Source organism: Propithecus coquereli, unplaced genomic scaffold (genome assembly GCF_000956105.1).
Source record: "Propithecus coquereli isolate 6110/MARCELLA unplaced genomic scaffold, Pcoq_1.0 Scaffold39, whole genome shotgun sequence".
Classification (NCBI taxonomy): domain Eukaryota; kingdom Metazoa; phylum Chordata; class Mammalia; order Primates; family Indriidae; genus Propithecus; species Propithecus coquereli.
Genome location: NW_012149618.1, coordinates 5,712,991 through 5,724,434, shown reverse-complemented (window position 1 = coordinate 5,724,434; position 11,444 = coordinate 5,712,991). Strand labels below are relative to the sequence as shown.

The 11,444-nt window shown below is 54.0% G+C and overlaps 1 protein-coding gene across 1 annotated transcript in view; it reads right to left on the bottom strand.

Moving 5' to 3' along the window:
• Positions 1-10,033, bottom strand: part of LBH (limb bud and heart development) — a 25,159-nt gene extending 15,126 nt beyond the window's left edge. The window contains exons 1-2 of the mRNA XM_012652530.1: positions 9,765-10,033; positions 7,010-7,112 (exon numbers count right to left, since the gene is read on the bottom strand). Of these exons, the coding sequence (XP_012507984.1) occupies positions 7,010-7,112; positions 9,765-9,790 (129 nt within the window). The 5' untranslated portion in view covers positions 9,791-10,033. The remainder of the gene's footprint in view (positions 1-7,009; positions 7,113-9,764) is intronic.
• Positions 10,034-11,444: the final 1,411 nt, after the last annotated feature.

Genomic DNA, 11,444 nt, shown 5'->3' with positions numbered 1-11,444 from the left:
AGTTATTAAAAATGATAGCTTAGGAGTATTTTTAAGACAAATTGTAACGACTTGATGCTGATGACTTAGAGGCTACTCAGTAAAACTTCAGAACACACAACAACGTGTGATCTTGGCTACATAAAAATATAAGTGCAGTGGAAAAGAATTCAAAAGATGCTATAATGTTAACAGTTGTGATTTATACATGGTGAGATTATGGTGATTGGAAAACAAAAAGTTTAAAGAAGAAAATAAAAATTCCATAATGGGCATATGTTACTTTTCAAATTTGAGGAGTAAGCATAAAAATAATAAAATACATACTCTCTCAATGAAAATATGAAACTACAAAGGGGGAAAGGAAAGGAAAAACGTCCTACAATTACAACACTCTGATTTAAAACAACCACTATGAACGTTCTGCCCTTTGCCCTTTCGGTTGTGAGTGTGAGAATGTGGGTGCGTGTCACTGGCACCGCCAGCTCTGTCCACTGGGATCTGACCCCAGTGCCGCTGACACATGGCGGGCGAATGGCCACCTACTAAATGAGAGCTTATATATGGGGCTGTGTCTGGAGCAACGGTTTAGGAATTTGGGGAAGCTAAGCATGCCTCTCAAATCCAGGTTGGGCAAGGGCTTGAAACTCTCCAAAGTAAAGGCAGAAGAGGAATTCAAGGTACATTTTAAATTCTGTCTGGGAACCACCTCACATCACATGAGCAGAAAGTCAGGCCTCGAGACCAGCCACCTCTGGACTGAAGATTGTGAACGCCCCCTTTGCTCAGGCCAATCCTGCTGCATGTGAGCGATCCAGACCTTCCTTCCCTTTGGCTCCAGTGAAATTTCTGGCCAAGCAGCAAGGAGTCCTTGCAGTTTCAGCCACGCGCCGGGGGCCTCTTCTGCACAGTTCATCTAAAATGAGCTCCTGACAGTGCAGGGCAATTGAGTCCAGTGGGGAGGGGGCCAAGGGGGGTCCTAAACTTTCCTCGAAGTCAAAATGCTAGCTTGATAACAGTTTGCAGAAACTTTGGGCATATTTCAATTTTTTTCAAGCGGAGTCTATAAATCAGGGCCCTCCCCCGGCGAGGGACTAAAGCAGCAGGCACAGGATTTGGCTTACTGATAGGGAGTCTTTCCTGAGTGGGCCTGGGGACAAGGGAAGGGCAGGTGGCGAGGGGAGGGCAGGCAGAGAGGCACAGTGGCTACTGGACCGGGCAGGCATGAAGCCCCAGCAAGTCTAAGCCCTGTGTGAATGAGGGCCTGTCTTCATATCCGCTGAGGATTATTTCAGGACTCAGCCCTGAAAGATCATTTCAGGACATTCACTAGACACCCAGGAATAGCTCTTGGCTACAGTCACAAGATTCGCCACCCAAACTCACCCCTTTCCCTAAGAGTACAATCCTCCTTTCTCTTCAACGTGGGAGACTGCGTCTACTTAGAGAAAATGCTGATCCCCTAAAAATCTACTTCATGGGACTGCCAAGGTAAAGGGATAGTTGTCAGTGCAGGCGAGGGAGAGAGGAAGGGCCAGTCAGTCATTCAGTGCTCATTAAGCAACTATTTGTAGGACACTGTGCCCAGCGTTGTAGGAACAAAGAGCAGTCTGAGATACAGCCCCTGGCTCTGCGGAGTGATGAACACACAGCCCCTTGGAGAGAGAGGCGTCAGGCCCAACACAGGCCCCTTGAGAGCAGGCCGGGTTGTATAGCCCTAGTGTGCAACACGTTGGCTGGGAAAGCGAAGAAGGCTTGTTCTCACCCTGGCCATCCACAGACTCACTGTTGTGACCACGGGGTGGATGGGGGCAGGGGGAAATCCCCCATGGGAAGAATTCCAGCCCTCTGCAGGCCTGAGCCCAGGAGCCTTCCAAAGTAGTGAATGTGACATTCGTGTTGAGGCTTTGAGCATACAAGGGAAGGTGCTGGATGTTCGTACAAAGTAGACTGGACCTGAACAAGGTGGACGATGACTCAGACGCAGAAAGTGCAGGCACAGGCCGGGCACCCCTTGGAGAAAGGCTGTCTCTGCTTCTGAAACAGGCGGCCCTGGCTGCCTGTGTTATATCCCAGTATTATGATTCCTACCAAGGGGGGTCCAGAGAGGGAGTAGAGGCAGCAGAGAGAAAACTTGCTGCAATTCCAGAAACATGTTGTGTCCATGGCTGGACATCTCCTGCCAAGTGTTTTGGAATTCAGCTCTTACGTCTCTCCAGGGACACTGGAGGCCTTTTAAGGCTGATGTCCTGAGAGATGGTTTCCTGGTGACCATGGGACTTGCGTGCAGCTGCTGAGCAGGACCTCCCAAACTCTTGAGGACATGTGGGGTACTACGACTGGGGGTGACTGATGAGACAGGGTAGTGAGGAGCAGAGGACAAATGTCAAATGTCATGGATATGCGATGCCCAGAATGGCCTCGTGAGCAGGGGTGGGGGTCAGGGGGCGGTGGAGGCGCAACACTGGGCAGGAACCACAACCTGACACCGACTTCACATGCGTTCCATGCAGGCAGAGGCAGGGCGAGGCCAGGCTCGGGAGGCCTTCATCACAAGAGGCTTAGCGTGGACGTGAGCAAAGAGAAAGTATTTCTGAGCTGCGCCTGCCTTAGGGATCAAACCGAGCCCATTCTTTGAGAGAGGAGCTGCTGCTGCTGCTAAACAGTGGGGAGGAGGGGGAAGAAGGAGTTCGCTGGTCTGTTGTGGGGCCTGAGAGATAAAAGGGCAGGAGATCCTGTCCCTGGAGAGGCTGTCCTCGGTCCCACCGGCCCTTCAGACCCCACCTCAGTGCAGAGCTGCATGAGGGAATACTAGGGCCAAGGCCAGAAAGGTCAGCCACCCACCTCCTAAGGTGCTAGGATACCCCTCCCACCTGTCCTGGGGAACAGAGGGGCAGCTGCAGGGAGCTCTCGGCTCTGCAAAGCAAAGGGGACGCACAGGGCACAGGGGCCCACGTGTGTGAAGAAATCACTCCTTCGGGCCACGGCGCATCCTCCCTCGCTTCCCTGAGAGGCCGAGGCTTGCCTGACTGACAGGTGGATGTCAGATGGCAAGAGTACATGACCAAGAATGATACACAAAGGGCAGCCAGGAGGGGACACGTGCTGATTAGAGGGGAATTTAAAGAGCCTAGGGAAGGATAAAGTGATCAGGTCTCGGTCCAGATGCTTTGGAAGGGACAGTTCTAAATGAAAACCAAGGAGCCACATCTATATCTAGACCTCAGCAATGAAACTGCAGAAGCCTCAGCGCTGTGCTGGGGGACATCAGGCAGCAAGGTCAGGATCCCGGTGCCCTTGGGCTGTGGAGGCGTCAGTGCTCACAGGCAACCTCCCAGGACCCTCCTTCAGATGAGCCCAGGCCAACTTGGGCACAGCGTGGAAGGAGACCCAGTGCGAGAGGTATCACAAATACCGCATTCTCAGAGTCCCTGGGGCCAAGGAAGGAGCAGGCTCCACCAGGCAGCCACTGACACGCTTCCCTGAACTAGAGAGAGGATGAGAGCATCAGGCAGATGTTCCTGTCCTGCAGGCTGGATGCTGAGAGGCCCAGGGACACAGTGTGGTAGGGAGCTGGGGACAAACATGTTCTCCTGGAGACCCTCCCATTCAGCTGGTGAGCTGGCTGCCACCCACAGCCCGCCCAAATGTACTCAGACTTTCTAGTAATCATTTACTCACCCACCCCATGGGGTGTCACAATTCACATCAAGTGAATGTGCAGACATGGATTTCACTTACTGGATGGCTAACTCTCCAAATGAATGTTAACATAAAACAAGGCACCAGTTCAGTCGATTTTTATACATGCTCACAAAATGGCACTAACTGCCCCAGGACAATAGGGTTTACCTGAATCTGTCAGGGGCTAAAAAGGGCATCTCTCTGAAGCCTTGACAGGCAGGGCCCGAGCAGGCCCTTTACAGAGGCCAAGGCAGAAGGGAAGGTGGCAGCTCTAGAGTCAGGAGACTCAGCTCAAGGGGAACAACCATCGTTCACTTAGCAGCTGCCCCACGAAGGCGCTGAGCATGGAGGCACCTTGGATTGGGCAGGGGTACAAAGACATAGCAAGTCCTGCCCTGCCCTCAAGGATCTGAGCGAGAAGGCAAAGCAGGACCCGTATCCTCGAAGCCCAGCGCAGCATCACTGGAAAGTACAAAATGCCACAGGCGTTGAAAGAAAGGTCACATCTGGTACAGACAAATCAGGAAAGCTTCATTCTCAGTACGTCTGGAAAGCGGGGGAGTGACTGACAAAGTCCAACGTGCCACTTATTTGATGACTGTTTCAAGGTCAAATCACAAGCCTGAGATTCTATTTCATCTGCCAAGTCTGGATTGATGTCTCCTTCCCACTCTCAGGTCCTTAGAAAAGCAGGTCTTGGTAAAAGCCGCGTACTATTATTATCCTCAGGAGGAACGCCAAGAACAGAGCTCAGAGATCCCCCGCCCCCAGCTCTGAGCCGAGCCTGAGCGTGCACAGCGGACGGGCTCCGGCCAAGTGCCAGTCCCCGCCAATCCCCAGAGCTGTGGTGGGACCGTGTTTCGTGGGATGGCACTAGCTCTGAGTGGGCCCTGAGACTATGCGTCACAGGACAGTCATCAGACCTACTCGCTGCAGGGCCCCACACCTGGCGTAAACAGGGGAGAGCCAGGGGTATCCGAAGGTGCAACAAAAATTACCTTACAGATGGAGCTCCCCTCTCTAAGTCCTAATTTTCTTTCAAAGCCCTGCTCCAGTCTGATCTCCCCCTTCCAAGCCCTTCTCAGATTCTGTCGGGCAGATGTCATCGTTGCTGCCAATACCTGATTGACCACAGCTTCTGTATCGCCCAAACCTGGACTGACCACACTGCCTGTGTTCCAGATGTTTATGTACATGCTGGTTTCTCACACAGCCCTGGACCAGCACAGCACGTTGCACACAGAAAGTGCCCAACAAATGTGGCTTGCTTAAATGCTCCAACCTCTCCCCTTTCTCTTCACAACCTCTCCCCTTTCTCTTCATCAGGCAACCGAGAGACCTGTCTGAGGTCAGAAAAATTGTGAAAGGTAGTGACAAGAATGCTTTGAAGTTCCAGGAAAGACACTTTGGAACTGGGCAGTAGTCCCCACCTAGGTATCGGTGACAGATTTCCTGAGGGGCTCCGAGAACTGGACCCTCAGTCCAGCCCCGCAAGGGGAGATTGGAGGATCCTTTCCTCAGGCAGCACTGAGCTACCTCTGGAGCCCAGAGGAGATTTCATTCTCCTCCTGCCAACTCAGCCTTCCCCATGGCGTGGCAGCCCCTGCCTGCCTCCCACTCGCCCCAATTCTCAGGCCCAGCAGAGTGGCCTGAAGGACTCAAAGGGTTGAGAAAACTGCCCTTTGGGGTCTGGCCCTTTATCCTGAGATGTGTGTAAAAAGAGAATACACAAAGCACACAGAAGACGGAACGACGACTGAGTTTGGAAAGGTTCTGTGATGGAAATCTAAAACCCAGAACTGAAAGAAAACCTCACCTGTAACCACGAAGACATTCAGTCTGACTCAGTGGCTTGGAAACTGGTATTCAAAACCACCCCAGCTGGTGGGCCAGGAAACTTCTATACCTCCCACCAGGCTGTGAGGCCCTCAACTATCTTCCTCAGACCCGCTCTGGGGGAGAGGGCATAAAACCAACCCAGGAAAGACTGTTCCCCCTCAACCCCAGACCCCCCTCAGGCTAATGTCACATTTATTTCCAGTCAGCAAAAGGGGCTGACTATATTGACACAAAACAAAGGGGCCTCCTTGGACCTCCCAAGCGTGTCTGAACTTATGTCCCCCAATCTTAGCTTCCATCTTGGCTCTCTTTGGTCCTTCTCCCCCCATCACACCCACCTTGGCTTTCTATTTGTTTCTCTCTTTACAAAATAAAGGCCCCTGGAACAGTTCTGAGGACTGACCAGCCAGAGTAAGTCCAGACTCTAGTCAGAACCAACCCACAGTGCAGACAGACGATACATCAGAAGAACAAGGCTCTGGGGTTCCCTCAGCTGAGGCAGGGTGAGCATTGCCACCTGGCAGAGAGCGGGCAAGGTGACATCCGTAAATGGCTTGGCCCGCAGCAGGCACACACTTCATGTCTGTTGCATGGACTCACCACACCCCATTTGCCTTCCCTGGGCCAGCCACCCTACACAACTTTAACCTTAACCCTAACCCTAACCCCAAGGTCTTCCCTTGAAAGCAGACTCCTTCCTCCCCATAATTCAACAACCTAGGCACTCTCCTGACAAATCCCAAACCAGCTCTCTGCCCCACAGGTAACCGAAGGTGATCTGTCACGCTCCTGTCACCTGCCCAGGGGCAGTGGGAAAACAGCAAGGCGGGCCAGAAAGAAGGCTGGGATGAGAGTCTGGAGGGGTTACTCTGGTCCTTTTTTGCGGTCCTTATGCATTTTGGATCCAGCGACATGATGATCTCTAAGCTAGATCCCAGCAGTAGCATCCCTGAGATAGCTTCCCTAAGAGAAACGTCTCATCCACTCTAAGTAGTTTGAACGTTAACTCTGAATCAGCAGATCAATTGTCAACCCGAGAACGACACAGTGTTGGACACAGCTATCCCCCACCAGAACACTCTTCCCCAGAAGCCACCCCTCACTGCAATGCCACTATGCCCAAGGCATGGTTGGGAAGGGAAGTTCTGGTCTGAATTGACTGCACAAGTCACTTCCTCTTTTGCTGTTGTGAATGGGAGAGTACACAGAGCCAGGATGACTAATTAGTAACAATGGCTAATGCTTGCTGACTCCTCTGTGTCCCAGGCACTAGGAATGCGTTATACGCATCCTCTCACTATGTTGAATCTTCACAATCCTATCAGGTAAGGACTGCTGTTGCCCCAGTTTACGGATGAAGAAACTGAGGCTCACTGGCATTAGGGGACTTTGCCAAGGTCACACAGCTCTTACAAGTGGCAGTGGGCTGCAAAACCACATCTGTCTCCAGGCCCAGCAAGAGCCACCAGGCTCTGAGGAATCTGGGAGAAGCCAGTACTTAACTCACCTGATAGGAAAGGCCGTCCTTTCGGGGATTGAGGCCAATCTCCTCCATGGATGGGGTGCTCATCATCACCTCAGTCATCTCGGCTGATCTCAGATAGTCGGGGCTGCCAAGAAACCCAGACCAAAAGTCAACAAACATGCACTTTCACATTCCTGCTCTCCATGCATTCACAGCCGTGGGATCAGGGGACTGTCTGGAGACAGGATGAACCGTGTTCAAAACAGAACTTGCAGAAAAACAAGCTCACACCCTGAGGAAGTGCTTTGCAAGCCCACAGCACCAGGGCTCTAAACCCTAACCAACAAAGCCCATTGTCTGCACCTCCCTAGCAAACCTCTTCCCTTCTTTCTTGTACACTACTCCCCACTGGCACAGGGTGACCCTGAATTTTCTTTTAAATGACAGAACTAGAAAAAACCAAAACAGTAGGTTGCAGAGTCCCTCTGCCTATATTAAAACCAATTCAACCATGGCTCCCTTCACCCCTCCAACTAAGAATAAAAATAATCCTACACAAGTTTTCCAAAGGGGAACTGCATGCTATTATTACATAATAACAATAACAGGTCAACCTCAGGGAAACAAAGTCCAATCATGCTGCTTTCCTAAATCTCTCTGCCTCTCTGGTGCTCCTTTTGGCAAAATGCCCCACTTAAAGCCCCAGGGGGTCAGCTCTGCTGCAAGTTTCACATCTGTCAGCCAAGCCCCTTCTCTAGCCCCAGCCACAGCAGCTGCAAACTCACAGCTTGAAAAACATCCCTTGGATTAAAAGCCTTAAGGATACCGGACTCTGATTGCAAAGGAAATTTCCAGAGGGGCCAAGCTGGCCCACCAATGGCTGACATGTGAAAGTGCTTTGTACTCTCTAAGCAGGATACAAATGTTCCATTATCCTTGCACAAGCTATGGGCAAACACAAGATCCCGTGAACACGATGCCAAATACACATACCAAATCTAGGCACCCACTACACAACACCCAATATCCCCACCATCGTGCCTGTGCACGTGGTTTAAAAAGAGGGGAAGAAAAGGGTGGGACAGGCTTTCCAGGGACTATATCTAATAAAACAGGGGTGAAGGACTCTTCTTCATTTTATGGTTGCTACATAGTTAAGATATGACACTGGAGTTGGAAAGAGAAGCAATAAGTTCTGGTCTCTGCTCTGCCACTCACCAGCTGTGTGATCTTGAACAAGTCCTGCAACCTCTCTGAGCCACAAGTGCCCTGTTTGTCTGTTACTATGATGCTAATAATGCATATATCATAGTTAGGATAAGGGCTAATGTCTGCAAAAAAGTGTTGCAAACTGTGAAGTGTTAATCAATACAATAACCTTAAACTGTAATTTCTCATAATATTCCTGATGGACCCTAACACCCATCTTGGCAAATTTTGAGCAGCCAGAGGCAAAAAGCCTCCAAGAGCCTCAGCCATAAGGCATCTGGCTGCTCACACACCACAGGGGAGGAAGGGTAGGGCACCCAGAAGGAGAGGGGTACACAAGTCTTAGGTGTGGAGGAATTTTTGTTCTGCAAGTTCAGTCCCCTCTCCAAACAGAGCCAAGCTGAGATGGGGGAGGGGAGACTAAGAGAAGATGCTGGACTTCAGGGCACGTTTAGATTCAAGAGCCGGGACCTCTTAAGGCATTTCTTCCCAGGTCATGGAAAGGCTGCCGCCAGACTCCCAAAGAAATGCACAGAGCGACCCTGAATTTTCTTTTAAATGACAGAACTAGAAAAAAACAAAACAGAGGTTGCCTACAAGGCTCTCTCCAGGCTCTTCCCTCTATCCTCGCTCGGGCTGTGGCTCTGGCCGAAAAGTTGAAGCGAGAAGCATGAACTTTCCGGTTCCTGGGCCAGGCAGGACGGTGCCAAGGCTTGAGCCCTGCTGTTCCCTCGCCGGGCGCCAGTCCCCGACCCGGGGCCGAGCTCCTCACATCCACACCTGAGAGCGCGCTCTGGGGCCGCCAGCGCTCTCTGCCCGCTCAAGGCCGCTCCTCCTCTAACCCAGCACAGGAAGAAGAGCAAGTCCCAGCAGCCAGAGGGCTCTCTCCGCATCCCTCCCGGCCCGGATCCGCCGCCGGGGGCAAATCTCCGCCGCCCCTCGCCCTGCCCGGCTCCATCCAGCTCGGCACTGCTGGGCGGCTCCTCCCAGCCCCGGACCCCACCAAGGTGCGTCGGTCTGTAGGGGCTGTGGAGAGGTCAGGGGTCGAGAGGATGCAGCGTGCGCCCTGCTGCTTGTGGCTTCGGTTGTGTTATGTGTGGGGAGAGAGTGTTTCCTCCACCCCCCGGAGCTCTGCAAACGCCGCGGCTGCACCAGCTCACCCCCGCTGCAGCCGGCCTGGACACCGAGACTTGCATGCAAACAAAAAGAAAAAGGGGAGGGGCCGGGGAGAGCAAGAGACCCCTGCGCCAGGCAGGGCGCGCGCCTCCTGCAGCCCTCCACATAGGGGGTGTCACTGGGGGGATTCAGGCGTGACCCCTGGCTCCTCCAACCCCCATACAAGCCCTCCATTCGTCACTTAAGTGAGGGCTCCGAGTTCACTTCCTTTGTCTGGATGCTCTCAGCACCACCTCCCCCCACCCCCACCTTTGCAACCTTGACGTTGACTCCCGCACGGGCTCGGGCAGCGGGTTAGCGCCGGGCGTCAGAGACGCCGGCTGTCCTCGCACCCGAGCCGGCAAGAGGCGGCGCCCGGGCCCCACAGCCACGGCAGCGAGACGGCCGACAGCCGCGGACACGGGGTACTCACCAGTGAATGGGGAAATATACAGACATGAAGTCCTAGGGAGGCTGACCCACGCCCTTGTGATTTAAAAACGGTCCCTGCGTCCCGAGCGAGGATGACACGGGCGCACACGGGCGCTCGCCGTCCGCCTTCCCGGGACAGCCCCGCGGCCAGCGACGTCGGCAAAGCAGCCGGAGCTCCCAGCTCTCCACCGAGCTCCTGGCCCCACAAAGAGACCGGGAAGCCGTATTTATAGGGGAGGGGGCGGGGCTTGGCCCCGAGAGGCCCCGCCCTCCCTCGCCCACTCCTGGAATAACGTCACCAAAATCATGAATGGCTTCAGCGCTCGCAGCTAGTGCGGGCGGCGGCTCGGGGGCGCTGGGCTCCGCTCCCGAGGGCTTGGGCTCGCTGCGGCTCCCGGCCCGCGGCTCGCACGCACGGGCGCACGCACCGGGCTGGAGCTCGTAGTCAGCGCCGCTTCCCGCCCGCAAGCCCGCCCGCGCCCGCAGCCCCCGCCAGCGCACGGCGGGGGGTTCCGGGAGCGCGGAGGTGGGCGTGAGGGGGGCGCGGGGGCCCGCGCCGGACGGGATCGCTCGGCTGCCGCGCTGAGCCGGGGGAGGGCGCCACCCTGACCGCCTGGCGCCAGCGCCCTTTCTTGCCCCCACTGACCGCCCCAGCCCACACTTCGGGACCCCTCTTCGGCGCTCATCCCCCCAAAATAGGGCTCTCCCTGGAATCCTGGCCCGCGGCACCGCAGAGGCGCGTCCCTTGCGTCTCTGCCGGCTGTGCGGAGACGCGAGCGCCGCTAAAACGCGGTGGGAAGGTGGCGGGGGAACGCGGAGCTGGAGGACCGAGTGCCCGCGGGGAGGGGGTGGCTTGCGAGGGGCTCGTCTGCAGCCCTGAGATCCGTGGAGCGTTTTATTTGTGGGAGAAAGGATGTGGTGTCGACCCAGGGTTTTTCCACTGGACACGGACGCACACGGTCGGCGGCGGGGCTGGGGGTGCGGGTGGGCGGTGCGCAAGCACACCCCCTCCGGCCTCGGCTCCCAGGGCTGCTCCGAGGGAGGTCGCTCTATGACAGGAGAAACAAAGAGCTTCAGCTGAACGCCTCCCACACTGCCCAAGAATTGCAGCTGTTTGGGGGGGGGGCTGTCCAGGTGGTCCAGCCGCGCTGCCCCCGAGCCAGGACGGTGCAAGTCTGACCTGGGACCCAGCGCTGCCCCTCTGTGGCCTCTGCTTCAATTACGCCTGGAAAATGGCTTTATAACCCTAACCTATGTGTGTACAGGGGCTGGAGAAAGGGGGTGAGGGGTATCAAAAAATAAGCAAAATTAAATCTGCTTTGAAGTCAGCTCTTTGAAAGAAAGGTAGTGAATGTATTGAATCCATGTATTAATATATGTGCTTAAAATGGAAATGTGAATACATAAACTTATCTGACATAAAAGGATGGGATTAATGGTGAGAGTTTAGCAGGGACAGGACTGTGAGGAGGTTGGGAGAGGGGGCCCTTATAACTTCATCATCCCTCCCCCAAAAACCAACCCAAATAAAAATAATAGGAATTGACAAGAACAATTTAATTAAAAATATCTTTGCTATTTTCAATCATTCATATATACAACCTGAGTAAAAATAGTGTGCTTCCTATGAAAACACAGCTCATGACAAGCTCCTAACTGCTCCCTCCAACCAGAGAAATTC